This window comes from Acanthopagrus latus, chromosome 12 (genome assembly GCF_904848185.1).
Source record: "Acanthopagrus latus isolate v.2019 chromosome 12, fAcaLat1.1, whole genome shotgun sequence".
Lineage (NCBI taxonomy): Eukaryota > Metazoa > Chordata > Actinopteri > Spariformes > Sparidae > Acanthopagrus > Acanthopagrus latus.
Genome location: NC_051050.1, coordinates 13,128,206 through 13,147,940, shown reverse-complemented (window position 1 = coordinate 13,147,940; position 19,735 = coordinate 13,128,206). Strand labels below are relative to the sequence as shown.

General features: G+C 43.7%; 2 protein-coding genes across 7 annotated transcripts; one reads left to right on the top strand and one right to left on the bottom strand.

The window, feature by feature from the left end:
* The first annotated feature begins 1,678 nt into the window (after positions 1 to 1,678).
* On the top strand, positions 1,679 to 13,444 carry rnf208 (ring finger protein 208). 5 transcript variants are annotated; one of them, XM_037118025.1, is made up of 3 exons: positions 1,679 to 1,736; positions 2,728 to 2,800; positions 11,271 to 13,444. In XM_037118025.1, exon 3 carries the CDS (start codon positions 12,286 to 12,288, stop codon positions 13,060 to 13,062), a length of 777 nt encoding a protein of 258 aa, XP_036973920.1. In that variant the 5' UTR covers positions 1,679 to 1,736; positions 2,728 to 2,800; positions 11,271 to 12,285; the 3' UTR covers positions 13,063 to 13,444. The 5 variants fall into 5 exon arrangements, with proteins under 5 accessions (XP_036973920.1, XP_036973921.1, XP_036973919.1 ...); XM_037118026.1 differs by lacking the exon at positions 1,679 to 1,736 and adding an exon at positions 2,336 to 2,381; XM_037118024.1 differs by lacking the exon at positions 1,679 to 1,736 and adding an exon at positions 4,154 to 5,043 and having other exon boundaries at positions 2,735 to 2,800.
* An 812-nt stretch (positions 13,445 to 14,256) lies between these two features.
* si:dkey-106l3.7 lies at positions 14,257 to 18,621 on the bottom strand. Of its 2 annotated transcripts, none has more exons than XM_037117462.1 (6): positions 17,966 to 18,621; positions 15,692 to 15,853; positions 15,347 to 15,512; positions 15,121 to 15,203; positions 14,897 to 14,994; positions 14,257 to 14,592 (listed from the first exon to the last, which is right to left on the bottom strand). In XM_037117462.1, the coding sequence occupies exons 1-6, from the start codon at positions 18,554 to 18,556 to the stop codon at positions 14,502 to 14,504; spliced, it is 1,191 nt and encodes a 396-aa protein (XP_036973357.1). In that variant the 5' UTR covers positions 18,557 to 18,621; the 3' UTR covers positions 14,257 to 14,501. The 2 variants fall into 2 exon arrangements, with proteins under 2 accessions (XP_036973357.1, XP_036973358.1); XM_037117463.1 differs by having other exon boundaries at positions 15,701 to 15,853.
* Between the last annotated feature and the right edge of the window lie 1,114 nt (positions 18,622 to 19,735).

Genomic DNA, 19,735 nt, shown 5'->3' with positions numbered 1-19,735 from the left:
ACTGTACTGTACTGTGTGTGGTAAATAAATGCCGAATGGGAAACACATGCGATCACCATGAGACCTGAGTGAGTCATTCCCATAATGACACGTGTATCATCCCTCTCTTATCACTAACTCTGTAGTTAATGTACACTTAGCGGTGCTGCAGGCCTTGAATATGTGCACGGCTGTTGAATGATTTATGATTTCTGGCTCTGACTGGCATGCTTTGTCCTTGGCAGTTTTTAAAACATTTTTTATCTGTTTTATCCCTGCCTAATTCCCCACAAGCTGAGTATTACTGTTTTGAATCATACGCCTGGCAGAGATAGTCCCTGCGGCCCACAATCCCCAGTCAAAGGTCAACAATTATAAAACACTTTCTTTTGGTTTTAGCGCTCAAACTCAAATGCCATCTGTCAGCCACTTTTAACCATGTGAGCCCACGATGAAGGAAGACATGTTTTCATCCCCAAAACAAGCGCACGAGTGTTACAGTTCGTTAATTATTTGAATAGGATGAGCATGAATAAAATGAAATGAACAATGAACAAATCTTCTTTTTCTTTTTTATGGGAAAATAAATATATGTATTGTGTATTGATCCTGGCTCTAGGTGTCTGTCCTCCTCATCCTGACAACTGCCTTTTTGAACGCTGCGTTGTTGGCATGCTGCGCCCTGTTTGCATGTCTTGTCATTACAATTGTATCTAGCTCCTCAGGTCCTTACAGTTACCTCTGCACTGCGTTTCACCTCTTAACATTTCACATTTAAAGGTTAAAGGGGAAAACAACTCACACCGCTGAAGACCTTGACTCGGCCATTAACCTCAGTTTACAGCCAAGCTAAGTTCACCTGGATGTAAACTTCCCACACACATTTTTGTAATGTTTTGGTCCACTGACATTTGCGAGCGTTCATAATCACAGCATATTTGCTTTATTTTTAAACATACAACGTTCAGTACTGCAGGTGAGTTTATCTTAGACTCTCAAACCTGTTGTTTTTCCACTAGTTTTTTTAGTATAGTACTGTAATGAGAAGAAGAACAGCTTCACATCAGTACAACCTGTTTCTGTGCCACACAGTGGTAAAATGAGCTGCCAGCACATGCAGGTATTAATTTAACAGCTATTAACATTACAGTTGGAAGTATTCACTGAGCAGTTAGTTTAACGTTAGTTGGAAGTTATCGGGTAGCTAGCTTAACATTATGAACAGTTAGTTGGAGTATTTATTATTACTGAGCAGTTATCTTAATGCTACAGTTGAAGGTATTTATTGTTACTGAAAAGCTAGCTTAAAGCTATAGTCTGTAACTATTTTTTGGTTATATTAGCTAAAATGTCATTATGATCTGAGAGTAGAATAAGATTTGTGAGAATTGACCGCTCTCAGCTACATATAACCAATCACAGCCAAGGAGAGTGTTTGAGAAGTGTCAATCAATCTCTCGTACAAACTGCTGGCAGCCCACCTCTCTCAGTGGGTACTTGGCAGTGCCCTTCCCAGCACAGACGCAGCACCTGTTCTTACCTGGTTAGTTATTTTCATTTCCAAACTGCAAACAATGGCTGAGAACAGAAAACAACAGACAACAACAATGTAGCCGAAAAATGCCCCACCACTGCCCACGTCAAAGAGAAGAAATAAGAAGACTGATGAAGAAAAGCAGTGTAAAACAAAGAATTGGACCAAGCCAGAGGGAAAAAATAAGGATAAATGCAGAGTTAGCTGCTTTTCTGCTGGACAAGTAAGGACCCCTGGTTGATATATGTTTCATTCTATGTTTTAACCACAAACATGGTGGCGGCCGTTACAGTAATGCTGGCAAGAACGCATATCACTGCACGATGTTGCAGTTGAGCTACGTAGCTTGTTGCTAAATCTAGCTTGTTAGCTTCTATGCTAACTCCTGTGTTTGGCTTCGTGTTTATGGCTAGTGGTTAGCAAAAGTGTCTTTCAAGTGACTGGGCAGTTATGATAATGTTAATTTGAGTTCAGGACACTCTGAAGTGGTTGAATTGATTTAGAGAAATAACATTACTCATGCCTCAGAGAAAAAATAACCGGGTAATGTTTAGCTGGTAACTTCGTCTACAGCAATGTGAGGAATAGTGGTTGTTACTCGGGATATATACAGTGATCAGCATGAGGCACTCGTCATTGTAATTTAGTCGTATTGGTCAGAAATAAAACAATCAGGGCTTATGTTGTTGTTATTTTGAATGTGCTTGAATGTGTGCACAGCAGGCTCCTTTGTGGGGAGGGGCCTTGAAGGCAGAGCTGCAGCGCAGCAGAGAGGAAGGGACCTGGGAGCTGTGTCATTCAAATATTCTGGCTAAATCCACTTTTTGTTCAAAAGTCCAGACTGCTGCTTTAATGTTGCAAATTGAAGGTATTGCATGTTACTGAAATGCTAGCTTAATGTTGCAGTTGGAGGTATTTAATGTTACTGCAAAGCTAGCTTCACGTTGGAGGTATTTATTGAACAACTAGCTTCATATTGGAGTTGGAGGTGTCCACCAAACAGCTAGCTTGATTTTAGAGTTGGAGGTACTTGCTGGTGAGCTGAATTACCATTAACACATTTAGCTCCTCAAGTGTCCTGCCTTCATAATGAAGTCACATGGTTCAATAACTCTAAACAAGGGATTCATGTCATGTAATTAAGGAAACTTTGGACTTATGAAGTGTGTTGTTACTGTATATTTCTTCTCTTATATCTATTCATCTTCTTCCAGATGTGGTGCCAAGCTAACAAATCTCTGAGCAGTCTGCCCATTTATTTGATATCAACCATCTATCAAACTCCTGGTAAGACTTAAATACCGACTATAAACCAAAATGTCAAAGTAGTAAAGAATTACTAGGATTAGTCATATGCAGTTGCTGAATTTAGTTTTTCCCCCCCTATATTTACTAGCCTAGCTATATGCAGACTACAATTGTTTGCTAAATGTTTTACTGTGATGTAGTTGCAAGCAGCTTAAAGGACATTATACATGGTTGTTGTACTGAATTTGTTGGAAATTATAAACACTTACCTGCTTACAAGTGCAGTATAGTGTGTAATAAACCATCTCATAAATGTTTATGTACTGGCCTGGGGAACATAAAGGGAAGTGTTGTCACAGTTTTGAATATAACTTGCATCCAGTTGCTTTAAAAATGGTTTCTTGGTAAAAGGAACAAGAGATACCACAGTATACCGTAAGAGAAAACCTGCACACCGAAACGCCTGTTTGAGGAACTTGAATTGCATCAGTGATGTGTTGAGTACATACCGTCAGCCTTTCTCAAACTTCCGAGAAAATCTACAGAGGATTAAGTTTATGCGTTACTCTCAGCTAAAACTCCTTTAATCAGGAGTTATTTGTTTTATTAGATGCTCCCTTATCTCTCTGACTTACTGCTCCATTACTTCCTCCCATCACAGTATGCATCAGATACTCACATTATGTAAGCAAAACCCTCTTACATTGATTGAAAATCACATCATGTGTGTTTTTTTTTTTTTCATCCAACTTTGTACTGAGGATTATTTATGGGTCAGCATGAAGGCTTGGGCAGAGACAAAACTTGTTAAAATCTGCATTATGCAACATCACTGACTGTGCAGATCTGTGGTGGCAGCTTAGGATGCTTAAAGTGTCTGGGTGGATTTTTATATACACGCAGCAGTGTCTTTTTCTTTTTAGAGCATTCTCAAGGAGGAATGAATACAAACGGCGCCTTCTGCAGTGTTGTGTTTTGTTCTGAGGGTCTGCCTGTAAATATCAATTTCCTGCGAACATGAATGAGATAAATGTGGCCGGCATTGAATGTGATAGATCTGTTTTTGCAGTCAGCAGCCTGATAGAAAATTTAATTTATGAGTAGATTTATGCTTTGTTTTGCCCTCTCATATCTGCTGCACTGCCTCGATTAGATCTGTTTGTCCCAGCTTCCTGTATTTCCTGCGTGCGTGGCCGGTGTACTTAACTGTACGTGTGCATTAACGTATGATTCATATAGCTCTCAGTATCTCAGATGGTGTGTCCATCTGTGTTCGTGTGTGTGTATATGTGTGTTTGGGGGGGCAGCGGGTGTTTAGACAGGGGGGTTGGGCAGGGTGGGTAATATTGTTATCGTTCCTCATTGGCTGAAATATTTTTCTCTGGCAACTAGAAAACGTGATCCTGCCTGCAGAGGCACTGCAGTGTGTGCTGCAGCGAGAGAGAGCAACGAGAGAGAAAGAGAGGGACTGAGCGAGAGAGAGAGAGAGAGAGAGAGAGAGAAAGAGAGAGAGACTGATGGGGGGTGGGCAGGCAAAACAAGCCACATGCATAAGGAGGCAGCCAGAGGCACAGAGACAGAGAGGGAGAGTGTGTGAGTGTGCATGTATGTGTGAAAACACTGCGCATGTGTGACTGTGAGGCGCACTGACTGGAGCAGACGGAGGAGAAGAAAGAGGAGTAATGAACCGCAGTTGAGACAGGAGGAAAGATAACAGCAGAGGAGAGGGGGAGAGAGGAGAAGAGAGAGGTTTTGTTACCTGAAGGGTTAGGAGCAGACGACAAGGAAAAGGGAAGAGAAGGGGGGGGCGGACGTACGGCGCAAGAAGCTCAGGTCGCCTCACAGAATAGGCTGAATAATCTGAGCAGCGGTGGTGGAGGGATGGAGAAAGAGAGACCGGAGGGAGACACTCGGCCACTGCTCAGAGGTGTAGGAGCGGAGGTGGGAGAGTGAAGGACAGAAGCACCAGAGAGAAGAGGAGGAGAGGAGACAAGGGATGCGGAGTTCGATGAAAGCAGCCCGAGACATGACGCATCCACCTCGCAACAGCTTCCTCCATCTTACATCTCCTCCATGTTCTCCCCGCCTCGCTGCTGCTGCTGCTGCCGCTCGTCCTTCGTCCTGCTAGAATCGAATGGACAGGAGAGAGCATCATCCTCCCTCTGGTTAGACAAACGTCTGAACAAAGAGACCGAGCGGCTCGATTTTTCCCTTCACAGAGCAACAACAACTGGAACAGGAGCGACAAAGGACTGGAACAAGACAAGTGCGTAGGCAGACAGGTGAGGATGAGAAGGGTTCATATCTGTGACATAGAACAGATAGGGGAGCGTATTAATCTGCATAGTTTGCACCTGCATGTGTCAGATCCACGAGGTGTGGCTTCTAAACTAATGATCTTCGGCTGTGAGCTCTCTGTGCGCAGGAATCAAAAGAACAGAGGTGGGCTTTGCCCTTTTTGCTTTGTTGTGTTAAGCTGGGATTTGCATGGTTGTTGCATCATGGCCGTCCATTTTGCAGACACACGCTCACACACATGGACGCGTGAATGAAGACACACACATATGCACAGAGAAACGCACCTGCACGCCTGCTTGTCTGCATCAACCACAAAAAACGATTAGAATCTGTGATAAGGGCTGTAACGATGTGTGGGTTTGGGTGTAGATGACATCTTCAGGGTGTCATGTCTCCAGCGGTTATGACATTTCACAGACCTCTGCACAGACAGACAGTGGGGGCAGGAGGAAGGGGGGGTGATAGGGAGAGGGCAAGAACGGCCTGTTCTGTAGATGTCAGCAGCATTAAGGCATCTCCATATTGGCCATACATCGGCGCTGCAGTGAGAGTGCTGGGTACACCATGCTGCGATTGCATAACCACTCCTGATCACACACCCCTCCCACATGCTAGAGCAGCTCCATCTCACCCTCCGAATGTTTTGGCCACCTCGCCTCTATCTCACAGGTCACTGCTCACACGGCATCAACAGCACCGTCCACCTTAACCATGAGCCGAGGACGGCCTCCTTAAAAGAAAAATCAATCGTCTTAATCAATCAAGGGGGCTGTACTTATTGAAGAGCCAGACATTTTGCCGAGCCGTTCCGTCATAAATCTTCAATGAGACGTCTGTCAGGCAGAGCGTTGATGGTCATTGCTTTTTATTTTTCTTGCCCGTGTGTGCCGCTCTGCCATGTTGCCGTGGGAGCTATACAATCGAGAACAAAGAGCACTTGGCTGTAATGAATTGTGAGGCAAAATGGCCGATGACTGCCATGAATGACAGCAGGCTGAATTATTAAAAACAACCCCCCCCCCACACACACACACACACACACACACACTTGCTAAGCACTTTCTGCCCATGCAAAAGCACAAACATGAGACTGCCATCATACAGCTTTGTGTGGAGCACTTGCATGTAATCCCAGCTTGATGGATGGACTCTATGAATAAGAATTAGCCCTAAGCATCATATCTGGATGTGATACCTGGGGAAAATATTCAAATCGTCATCAATCGACATCAACCTGCCTGTGTTATATGCACATTAACTTATCACAAACCAGAGCTCATTGAGAAAGGCAAGACGTTTAATTATTATACAGAAAGGAGATCTTGGTTTTATCGACATAAAAACTAGCTGTCATCTGTATTTGTACTGCACCGCACTCAAACTGTGAACTAAGCCCCAGGAGTAAATCCTCCTGTATTGAAATCATTCACAATACTTTACTGAATCCCCTGCAAATGCCCTGATTTCCAGAGAGAAGCTGCTGCCAGCAAATATACAGTAAATCTGAGGATTTGTCCTCAGATCACACTAAGGTCGTAACTCGTTACGTAATCCAAATAACAACATAATATCCCACACAGGTCCAAGGAGCGATGCGGCAATGTTTTGGGTTTGTTTTTTTTTTTGTTGTTTTTTTACCAGCAGAGGTATGAATGTGGATACACATCTCAACATTGCTGGCATACCTGACATACTGCTGGTATGTGGCAGTGGCGGAGCACAAACACCCGGACCGCCTGTACTGACCAGACGAACAGACTGCACATGTAGCTGAATAAGACGGACAGGACGGACGGATGCATGGAGGGATCAATAGTTAGATATCCATTGAGAGAAAAGCGTTGGGAGGGAGGGAGGGAGGGAGGGGTCTCCATGAGTCATTCAGAACACGGTGCCCTTCGCCTGCTGGCTGATGTGCACAGGTGGAATCTATCCAGTTTGATCATGATGACCTGAGCTGTGTGTCTGTGTGTGTGTGTGTGTGTGTGTGTGTGTGTGTGTGTGTGTGTGTGTGTGTGTGTGTCAGTGTGAGACCATGGTGGGAGTGTGAGAGGATAGGAATGTTCTAGGCGTGTGGATCCATGTGTGTTTTCCCCTCTCTCTTGAGGTGTGTGTGTGTCAGATTAATCAGTCGGAGATAAATCCAACATGATACGCACATTTTAAAAATGTTCCTTTTAGCAGCTCTATCTGTGCGTTATCTGTTTGTTTGTGCGTCCACTGGAATGTAGAGGGTGGTGCCACGCACATGATGGGGAGTCATCCGAGGGTGAGAATGTTCTTGGATGTGCGTGTGCGACTTTACACCGTGTGTGCAACTCTTTGTGTGTTTAATGGTTTGAGGAATTCGCTGCTGAGACAGACTCCTCTGACAACTCTGTGGTCAGCGCTCCTCTTCCTCCTCTGTGCTTGTGACGACGAGGTCAAATGCCTGCCATGATTTCATTAGTGTAATAATTCCTCTGCAGGGAGAGGATCCAGAGCTATGCACACACACGCACACACACACTCAATGTCAAGACTGTGGGAGAGCTGCAGCACTGTGTTAATATGGTGGCTGGGTCGGAGATGAGCTCCTTACATAACAGGAGAGGGCTCCGTCGATTAGGAGGAGCCTGCGCCAAAGCTGGCCCATCAGCAGGCAGCCTGCGTCAGTTATCAGCCCTTTTCATAGCACTGTCACCAAATTAGAGGGTAATTTTAGCTGCTTCATCTCCCCCAGGCTCAAAGGCTCCTCATGCAGCCCGGACGCTTTATCAAGTCGACCCCTGCCGCCAGCAGACAGACATGTGTTCACAAGCTGTTTATATCCACAAAATGTGTCCAGACATCCGTGATTGTTTTGAACTATCTGCAATTTTAAACTATCAGCTCTTATTTTGGCTTGGTCATTTCCTTAATTGCTTAGTACTGTGGTTGTTACCTTATTTGTATCCCTCTATTAGAGGCAATGATGTAAAAGAGCTTAATGCTCAGTCATGTATCCCCTAAATAAACAATGGTGATAATTTGATTTTAAAACACTGATACTGGACTTTGTGGGCCAAAACAAATATCACCATTTTACACAAAGTGACTTTAAAAATCAGGAAAAAAAGGAAACCAATTACCTCAAAATTACCAATAATTTTTTTTGTTTGTTTGTTTGTTTTACTTTTTAGCTCATGCAAGTTTAGTTTGGTACTACTTTACTTGCTTATTCTGAGGTAATGGGTTTATAACTTAAGCTACGTCATGCCAACTTTAAAATATACAGCATACAGTTTGTTTTATTTTGTTTTGTTTTATATGGACATAAATACGCTACAAATCCTGTACACTTTTTGAGTTTCTGGGGTTAAGCAGAGACACTGTTTCTATTGTAAATAACCTCAACATATCTTTATAGCATTTTTGTTGGACAATTTATTGTTATTTGTTGGCCCATATACAGAACACACTAATACAGATATGTCTGCAATGAGCTAATATATCAGATTTATCAGGCTAATGCTGATTCTATTTGTTGCTGTAATTTTTAATTTAATTCAACATTCAGGCCGAAAGTAATACTCTTGCACTTAACCAATATTCATATAACCAATAACAAAGCTAGGAAACATTAGTATAATGTATAATACTGTTATTTCATGAGGGTGTCACTTAAAATTGTTTGATGATGATAATAAATGATTTATGACAAATGATCACATTTTTATACTATGTTTTATACCAAAGAAGCCAAAAATCATCATCAAACCGTTTTTCTTAATATCATGACATTGATTGTCGATGGCTCATTCAATGTTTGTTTCATGAATTGTGTCATCATAGTATTTTGATTTAGGGAAGAGGTTGTCTTTTACAAGCTCAGTCACTGTCACATTTTTGTTCATTTTATATAAATTTCCTTCTCACTGTAGATGCTTGCACCTTTAAGGCCATCATGTACACATTTATGCTGTTTCTCAAAAAATCCTTTCACAAATATCTTCTAAAAGCACCAAGCATCACCCCCTAAATATACTGCTGTCTTTACCAAACAGGTATGAATACATACTGCGTTTGCAAGAGGATGAGAAAGTCTATTTTAGGAGAGGTGTTGCAGCGATGCGGTGCTGGAGGAACACACGTGGTGAGACTGAGTGATTCTTGTAAACAGCTCTGTGGGTTTGTGAGGTGTGCAGTGCAGATATGTCCACACTGAGAGAGGATGGGGGAGAAACAAACATCTGCCTGCCGCCCAATATGGCTCCCCGCATCACGTGAAAGCACTGGGCTTAAGCACTTCCGCCTGTTAGGTACATCTCTCTTATTCGGTGTGAATCTTCAGCAGGGGATGGGGGCAGGAAACCACTGAGTGGTACATAGATAAACAAACCATAAATAGAAGCCAGAACCAGCACTGCATGTGCTCTCTCCCCTCTCTTTTTCTCTCTCGCTCTCTTCCTCACCATGTAGGTCACCTCCTCTGCTCAGTTTTTTTTCCTGTAATGAATCATCAGTGTTGACAGCCGTGCAAAGAATGAGAGATGTGTCATCTTCCCTCCTCTGCTGTTTGGCAGCCTTTGTTATGGTCAAACTAAAGATTTTTTCGTCCATGCACTTGTTCTTTTTTCAACAACCCACACACAGTATGACACAAACCCTCAATGGGGACTGTAAACTGTTCCTACGCATGTTCACATCTAACTGACGCAACTCACAAGATGATGCTGATAGGAAACAGGAAGTATACATAGCCACAGTGTGTGTCACAATCACCTGCTCGGAGCAGACAGTGTGGCAGAGTATAGTTACTGCTTAGACCACAGTTAATAACTTATACACATATATACATATAACACATGATTTCTTAAACATTTTAAAAAGTCTCAGTGGAGACCTTTTACACTTTTTTGTTTGTCTCCTTCCCTTCAGTGTTTTATAGGTTCTCGTGCACATGAAAGATCTTGACAATTAACAAAGAAGCTCCTCTCTCCCACAGAAAACACTGTTCCTGAAACACGTCGTCAGTAGTCCCGCCTTTAATTCTGTGACTTTGTGACATCACACCACGTCACCATGTCGCATAATTGCGTAATATGCACCCACGGCTAGTTTGGCACGGAATAATTCATTTAGCACAACAGCTTTGTTGTTGTTGGGGTGCTGGCTCAGGTGTGTGTGAGCTGACCAATTAGAGTAGACTGGGTATTCAGGAGGAGGGGGCTTAAAGAGACAGGAGCTAAAAAAGAGCATTTCAGACAGAGGAGGAAAACCATGCTGTAGCTCTGGACAGTATGAGAAAACTGATGTGTTTTTTGAGCATTATAGCTTGTAATTTTTTTAGTAGTTACACAAAATGAATATATAATACGTATGTCTCATTTAGAATTGTGAAGCTTATCTTAATTTTGATATATAGGGAAGAAAGGGGGGGTGACTGTGTTATCTTGGGATGTGTACATTTGCTTAAGGCAAACATTTTGATGCATAATATGAGTATGTGCCAGAACAAATGATATCACTAATAATCTTCACCACACCAAATCAGATAAATCTTATTCATGACAAATAACATGATTTTGAGGCATCTACTGAGTGATCAAAACTCAAATGTATTATTAGGATTATCACAAAACACGTCATCTTTTATCAGGGAGCCCGTTTTCAATTTTATGTCACATTGTCAGAAAATGTGTCAGTTAAATTGTATGTTCTTACATTAGTTAAAAGTGGTGGTGTGGTGGACTGCATCTTATTGATATACTTATCTGATTTACACGCACCACAAACTTCAGACATGCAGGTTCTGTGTTTGAAACTATCACATCAAGGTACACCTCATATCCACATAATCTTCTGACTTAGTAGTACGCTGATTTTGTTCAGGTAAAGGCGAGGTGTCTGTTCGTGCTGTTCCCTGGAGCATGTGGCAACATGATAATTAACTCTCGGCTCTTTAAAGAGACACACCTGGGCGGAGGCCAAAAGGAAATGGGACAAAAGTTTTTTTTTTCTCTGAGTTTGGAGCCTCTATCATCACAAAGAACCTGCTCTAGTACACTCAGTCAGAGCAGCTGACTGGCTTTCCAGGAAATACAATGAAAATGTCACAAAGCATGTTTCTTGAGAATTTGTGTTGTTCCTGTTCTCTCCATATTAAATCTACTTAAAGTTCACAATAACAAAATGTGTTTATAGGATCAGAAATGCATGTGTTTAAGACACCTTTTTACTGTTTTCACAGATAGATGGACCAAAGGAATCGAGTCTGACACACTGAAAAAAGGAGACAAGCACAGAGGCATCCTTCAGACTGTTATCACATCTACTGCTAAGCTGGGAGGAGCGTCTGAAAGTCCAAAAAACACCTTCACTCCCACCTCTAGAGGAGGAATTCAAGAGGCTTGGAGCTTGAAGGAGACCTCCCCTAAGAAAGACCTCCTCCCTTTTTCTTACCAACGAGCCACCCAAAGGGTCACACAGGGTCATCTGACCAGCTGGACCAAGAGCAGATAGACAGACTGGAGCTTTTTCTATGTTTCTCACACACTCGAGCACAACCGCAGCCAAAAACAGGAAGTTAAGCGGTTGTTTTAGCGAGAAACACATGTAAGGGCTAGTTCGAGAAGGCAAGAGTTTCCTTGGCAGGCCACAGGATATAGTTCAAGACAATAACTTCTTGGACCTTTATGAACTGCCTGAACTCAACCTCCCAACACCCCTCTAAAACCACCAACCTGCACTGTATGTATATATGTTAGAGTCTGTGTGCATATGAGATTATTTATGGTGAGAACATATCTTTGTGCTAAACTACTATCTGTCCTTGTGTGTGTAAGTATTCTGCAAACAGCCATCAGAGACAGCACAGGAACATCAGCATAATAAGTTAGTGAAAACAACAACAAAAAAAAAAACTACCTTTAAGTAGTCAACACTGGTCAGATAGTGTAAGCTGGACTGTTAAATAATTCGAACATATCAGCAGTGACAGAATAAGAGCTGCAGATTGTGGTGCTCTGGCTGAGCTCTCCTATCTGTCTTCCCCTCACAAAGACTCAGGCTGACAATAGCATCTACCACAAGGGGGGGATCTCTTTGAGGGAAACATGGAGGCAACCATCCGTCCCCACGTTCCCTCAAATGGCTGACTTCAGAGCAAGAGCCCAATTATTTTCCCCTTGCCCAGAACCAGGCAGGTGTGTCCAGCGCTGATAAGAGCCACAGCCCCTATCTCTTCCACCTCCAAAAACGTGCGAATGTCCTGCCTCAGGCGTCAGCCGGTCACCATCCCCATGGACACGGTTAAGATCATCCAGTCGGAGAAGTTCCCCAGAGAGTGCCCTGTGCCCGTCACCCAGCCACGCTATGCCCCACCGCCCAGAGTGGCGTGGGACGGTGGAGGCGAAGGCGAAATCATCGTCAACCAGGCCTGCAGCGATATCACCCTGGACATGACAGGCTCCCCCCGGCCCATGGTGTCCCCTGTGGCCCCCGTCTTGCGCAGGGAGCAGAGCTTCCTTGCGCAGCGCAAAACCAGTGCCAATGAAATCTGCTACCACCAGTTCCACTACAAGATGGAGGACGTCATCGTTAATCAGTACGTGCTGCGCTCCTCCTCCACCTCCTCCTCGACTTCCTCCTCCTCCTCCTCGGGACCCGTCATGCCCTGCGAGCCCCTGGACTGCCCCACCTGCGGTCACACCTACAACTTCGCCGGCAAGCGTCCGCGCATCCTCTCCTGCCTGCACTCGGTGTGTGAGGAGTGCCTGCAGATCCTCTACGAGTCCTGTCCCAAGTACAAGTTCATCTCCTGCCCCACATGCCGGCGCGAGACGGTGCTGTTCACTGACTATGGCCTGGCTGCTCTGGCCATCAACACCAGCATCCTGAGCCGCTTGCCCTCTGACCCCAATGGGCCCGTGCAGTGGGGCGGGGACGCCGACCGCAGCTGCTACCAGACTGTGCGCCAATACTGCCAGTCAGCCTGCACCTGCCAGATCGCCAACCCCTTGTCCTCCTGTGGCATCATGTAGACAAGGGGGAACACTGCAGGCATGACTCAACGCTGCCCCCCCCCAAACCACCACCACCGCCGCCACCACTCTTTTCGTCTATAAGCTAAACCCTCTCTGCCAACCCCCCCCCCCCCCCCCCACAGACATACAGCAAATAAATCCCTCCACAGATGTTATCTCTATATATTTAATAGCACAGACGGATGCTATGTGGGACTAAAGGATTCTGATGGTTCGCGAAATAGTAAATAAATGTATTTTATGTATGGACTGGAATCCTATTCACCCTCTCTCGTTTGGTTGGATGTGTTTGTCATTGACATCTCTTTACATGGGAATGCCAGGGGAGGTCTGTCCCCCCAACCTAGGTGAATAAAGATTAAATAAATGATAAAAGTAACTCTGTGTGGCCTGCACTTGTTATCTGTCAAGCTGCAGAGAGGAGACGACTACAGAAGTCTGACTTTCCTTTTATTACTTAGTGCACTCTGAACCTGGAGCCCTTCATTTTTTTTTGTCTTAAATATTGATGCATATTTTCAGAGCATAGTCAAAGGTAGGGGAGGTGATTCTGGAGAAAGTAGTCTCATTCCCAGGTTGTCAAACAGCAACGCCTTGGGCAACCTATGTTTTGCAATTTAGGAGGAGGAACCAGACATGGCTATGATGCTTTAAAAATAACGTAATTTTCAGGTCAAGGATGCTTTTCATGGTATTTGCTCATTCCTAAAGTCTCTAGCCACAGAAGGCTTTAATGCTACTTTTTTCACACGTGCAGTACAATGTGAAATCTATGGAGTTACCCTTTAAGTCAGGCAGACAACCCATTTAAAAGCCCCTCAATACAACCCATTAATATAGCCATTAACTTATTACAAATCTGAAACAATTAGTTGACCATATTTAACTACAGGGTGCAGTTATGTGCACATTCAGTATTTGGGTGTTTGATGGATCTGAAGCATGTTTCTGTCATAATGCCAAAAAATAGACCAAGACAAATTGAATAAGAATTTCCAACAGAGGGTTATATTTACATCATATTTCTTGACATTTATGGAAAAATGGAGACTGCGCAGTGCCAGTAGTCTTTACAATTTGCAAAATAATATATATATAAAAATAATATGTATATATATATATATATATATATATATATATATATATATATATATATATATATATATATATATATATATATATATACAAGGATGATATGTGTGTTCCAAGCTGTGCAATGCTGTGAGAAATTAGATTCCCCATCACAATTTTATAGAAAACCATACTGTTTAGCGGTATAAATAATGAAGGCACAGGTAGCAGACAATAAATAAACATGGCAGACTGCTCCCTCACAGGAGCTGAGCAGGCAATCAGTTTGAAAGCAGCGACAGTGCTCGGACTTAAAGGAAGTCTTTCTCCTCTTCAGAGCCGAAACCAAAAGCACCCGTCATCATTTACACGGCCAGAGTTTTCCTCCTGCTCCTCCTGAACAGCTGGCTCAACCGTCTCCGGGCCGAGTTTTTCTCACATGGCTGCATCTGTTGGCTGTGTGGATAAAGAATTCATGAAACAGGGCTGAAATAAGCCATTGTGGAAAATCTGCAAGCAGTGTGTAAGCTAAGGTTCATGAAAAAGCGGGGGACAAAATGTTCAAGAGCAGAAGCACAGCGTAAAAAATGAAATCCCAGCAAAGCCTCTGCGTCTACTGTGCATTATCTCCGGACCACTGCATCGCTGTGGCCGGCTGCCATGTTGGAGCAGGACACACATTTCCTCAGAGCATCATGCATCATGTGAGAGCAATGTTTCTGCCACCTTAGAGATTACAGTTATAAATGCAGTATCTCACCTGTTTAAATCTTTCGTGGCAGACTCGTCTCTTCTGAGAGACCCAATTTTGTAAAGCCAGTTCTTGTAGGTTTTGTGATTCTCTTCTTTTTTAGACTCCTGAAAAGACACAATCAAATATTTATGGATCAAAATAGATAGAAGTCAATGTGGACAAAAACAGAACATCTATCTTATTCCAAAATAATGACTGTTGTTTTGGTTATGCATTTGAGTGTATCCTACCTGCTTCTCGTGGTCCTCCTCTATCTTCTCCAGCAGGTCATTTGTACTCAGCTGCTGCCCCCTGCAGTCCGCATTCAGCTGTCCTGCACCAGGCACACACAACATTACAACCACGGTAAACACAAGAACATCACACTGGCAATCAGTTTACATGCAGGAAGATACTGAATGAACAAAATATATCAACACAGAAGGTGAAAATGGAAGTAGGTCTATTGGGACTCACTTAAATGCAGCGTTGCAAGGCTCGTGTCCGAGGTTGATCTCTGCCGAAAGTGTCCGAGACGATGACCTTTCCTCTGCTGGGGCTCACTGGAGGTTTGCTGAGCTCTTTCAAGACTCTGACAAGAAGAGAGGTCCTCCTCAGCAGCTTTAGAGTCAGATTGACAGGCCTGAACGAGAGCCAAGCGGCAACAAAAACAACATTGAAATGCTTTGATCTGTTTTAACCCCTCAGGCTACAGGATGATATCCTTTCATTACCAGATTGACAAGCTCAGGGCACGTTTACAAAGTCGGCCAGCCTGATGGGGAATCTGCGACTCCTTGATAATTGCGTGAATGTCTTCACCTGGCTCACCTCCACGTCTTGATGCTCCCGCGGGGCATTCGCATCCATCTGTAACGCTTGGTTGTGCATCTGCTGTCTGGCAACTTCCTCTAACATTTGGCACACCTGCTCCAGGTAGCTGAGCCCGGGACTCAGCCCTTTTACTTCCTCCTCGCCAAGGTCCTGCACAGATCATTGAGCAAGGGAATGTTACCTCGTAGAATAGAAATATAATGTAGCTTTACGAGTTTAGTCAAGCCGAAATTCAAAGTTGCAAAGCACTGTAGCATAATCAAAAATGAGCAAACATTAGAGCATATACCTCCACCCAGGCCCTTTAATTCAAGCCTCATTCTAATGTCAAGCTGGATGACCTTCTATAAACCATTGATGTTTCACATAAAGATCCATGCATTATTCTCTGAGAAATTAATGAAAATGTTAAAAATTTTACTGTATGTTGAACATGTTCAAAAGAATTCCTGGATCTGTCCCTTCAACCAGACCTGCACCAAAAGTTAAGGGGCTCTATTCTGATCTGAGACCTATCCTTCATCAGGTTTCATGGAAATCCTTTCAGCAGTTGTTGTGTTACTCTGCTTACAAACCAACCAACCAACAAACAGCCTTCCATGGCAGAGGCAACAAAGCATAGCGGACATTATCCGGCGGCAGATTTTAGCAATACATGGCTCTATGGGGGCAGTGTTGGTCAGTCTATCCACCTGTTTGGTTCAGACTAAAGTGTCTCAAAATCTGCCCGATGGATTGATGTGAAATCTTGAACACACAATCATGGTGCCAAGGCAATGTTGCTATTGACTTTGTTGATCCCTGTCTACGCTCTAGTGTCACCAGCAGGCAGACATTCATGGTTCTGATGTCTACCTATTTCATCTTACTTTGTTTTACACCAGCAACACTAATGACATCCCCATCAGTCTCAGCTGTGATTTACACTGAGTGCCAATCAGCAGACAATAACATACTAATAGCTAAACCAAAAATGGCCAATATGGTAAACGCTAAACTGGCTAAGCCAGCATTATCATTGTAAGCATGTTACCATGCTGACATTAGCATTTAGCTCCAAGCACTGCTTATTCAAAGTACAGCCTCAGAGAGCTCGGTGCTGCAACTCAAGAACATTTTAATCTCATTTTGCTTCTAAGTTGTTTGCTGACTATGAAACATTTTATCGGTGAAATTTTCGTTTATCGCAACTTCATTTGGCACAAACTGTAAATGAAAAGAAAACAATACTACAAAACGTAAGAAGTAAAATACTACTACTGATGAAATATAATATCCAAATCATTTGTGGATATTTTATGGGAGTTTGATATTTGTAGTATATGGATGACAGTAAATGATAATATTAAATATGACTTTACCTTAGTATGAACTTTGATCAGGACAATGAAATGCCAACAGGGTGATTAAACTGTAATTCATTTAAATTGATTGCAAAATACCAGTAGCTAAGTATGTAATTAAGTAATCGTGACAGCTTTACATGTGACCTCTCAGCAGGCTATTGCATTTCTAAAAGCCTTTTTAATGATGGCTTTCAGACAAACGAACAGTGTGCACACACACCCACAGACTAAAACAACTTTAAGAAGTTAATTGGATCCAGCTGGTTCGCTTAATCCAGTTGTTTCAGCGCCTTCCTGTGCTGTCAGCAGGACCTGTTTGTCGCCCCGTGACTCATCACAAATGTAATGAGGAACGTCTCCATTCCTCTTATACACCTTTGCTCAAAATCTCATTTCAAATCAAGACACATTTCTTCCGCTCTGTGGCCAAGAGCGTGTGTCTAAAGCCACACGTACTGCTCAACTTCCCCCACACGACATGTCCATTCCTCTGATGCCTGTGGGCGTAAAGTCACCTGGGCAGACTGGTTTATGATCCCCTGCACCGCAGACGGGCTCATGACGGGTTGCGAGCATGAAAGAGATCCTGCGTGAGTAATGACATGCCTGTCCCACTTCAGGTTTGAGTGCGAACTCTGTGTGTTGCAACCTTCTAACTAACGTAAGAAAGTAGGGGCTTTGTCACACCTCGGGGACTTTCTTCCAGGCTTTCCGTTTACAGTTACGAGCCTGTGTGAGCCGTGCAAGACCGTACATGTTACTCCGAAACTGAGGTCATACTGAAACTGCTTCCAAATGAGCACAAAGAAAAGCAAAACACATCATGGAAATGTTTGTGTCACGCCTGTTTTTCCTAAAAAGGCTAAATTCGTAAATATTTGAGCATAGTTTGGTTTGTGACATAAACACATCTCACCTCTAATCTTTTCCGAACTGGCTGCCTGTCACAAATCATAGACGCTGGCCGTCTGCGCGTCAGCCTCATGGGCTCTGCTGGGTTGAGCGTTGTCCATAGCCCAAAGCTCTCTGGCCTTTGACCTCTCACTAAATCCGATGTGTGCCTTCTGGGTTGAAAAGATGCTCGTGGTCGTCGCCGGAGCACCGCCTCCACTGTGAGGGGCTCTGGATTGTCCTTTAGGTGTTTGGAGTCAGTCCTCTGCAGAGCTTGCTCCAGTTTTTGGTGTAGGGCAGAAGAGGAAGGCGGAGGAGAGGACAGGACGGGAGAGTGCGACGCCGAGGCTGGAGTGAGTCCTCCTCCCTCCGGCATGAATGTGTCTAATTCTGCTCTGTCTGTCGAGGTGGAGAAGGACGCAGTGAGGAAGGACGTGTCAGAGCTGGCTGTCTCCACTCCGGAGTCCACAGATTCTGAGCGCAGGTTGGTCCCCGTGTCAGAGGATGGCGTAGAAGGGTCTTCATCGTTATTTCCGAGCCACTCTGAGTCTGGACTGTGGCCTCTTTCAGTAACCCAAGCCTCCATCAGGTTTCCGAAGCTCCTGTAAAGATTCATCTCCAAAACCACTGCGCCTCACACCTTCCTCTGTGTCTGAACGCCGACTGGAAAATGCACACCAGTTAAAGACAGCCTACGCAGTCTCTGGCTGGAGTAGAATTCAAAACATCCCCCGTGATCCGCCTCTGTTCCTTCACCCCGCCCATCCCCAACATCTGTCCTGTCACAGCGCGGGAGCTGCGTGTTCATACCTGCTCCCTGCTGTCACTCAATCCTGGGGAAAAAAAAAAAACAAAACAGTGACTCATCTGTGGTGTTATTCGAATTGTTGGATTTGTCGTCATGTCTGTAAGATATCCAAGACATAACAGGAACAAGCCGTGACACGATCATATAGATTTTCCCCTGCATGTGTGTGCACAGACAATACAACTTCAGCCGGGGAGAGCCTTTAAGACACGGAGGTGCTGCGGCGGAATGCTGATAAAACAGATAAAACAAGGAAGTCTCTGACATTAATCTTTGTCACAGGTTGAGATGGAAGCTTTAACGGAGAGTGTGATAGCACGAGAGTGAGCAACACAATATGTGTGAATTCCTCAGGGGCTATACAGTGTTATGGTATGTGAGTGTGTGAGAAGGGGGACTGTAAGGAAAGTAGACGGTATTTCGTCACTCCGGTAAGAATTATCTGGGAGGAATGTGGAGAATGGACACTCCTGTGAGCTGATTTGATCTACATTGCCTGGGTGAACTGTGACAGGGTGGGTCACCTTAGCACACACACACACACACACACACACACACACACACACACACACACACACACAGAGACTTACACACAATCCAGGAAACACAAAACACTGGTTATTCTGAATCAGTGCTCAGATGGTAATGAATAATAACTATTCCACCAACAATGGAAAAAAAATGTCTATGTCTGAATAAACAAGCTGCTCTCAGAGGAAAATAAGGTCCCCAGAACACTGTTTGAAGCTAGAAAAGGTGGCAGGGTCTGCCACATATAAACAAAGTAAAACAGAATGAAGCTGTGTTGTTACTTAAGGTCAGTTAGTTTATTTGGTTTCTAAATCAGTCTTCTGATCTTCTGAATCTCTTCCCAAAAACTACATGATGCACCTTTTAACATGTTATTCTCTATGGTTTTGAAACACTATTTAGGTTTTCATGAAGACAGCTAACAGGTACAGAAAAGAAAAATGATCATTAAATGAA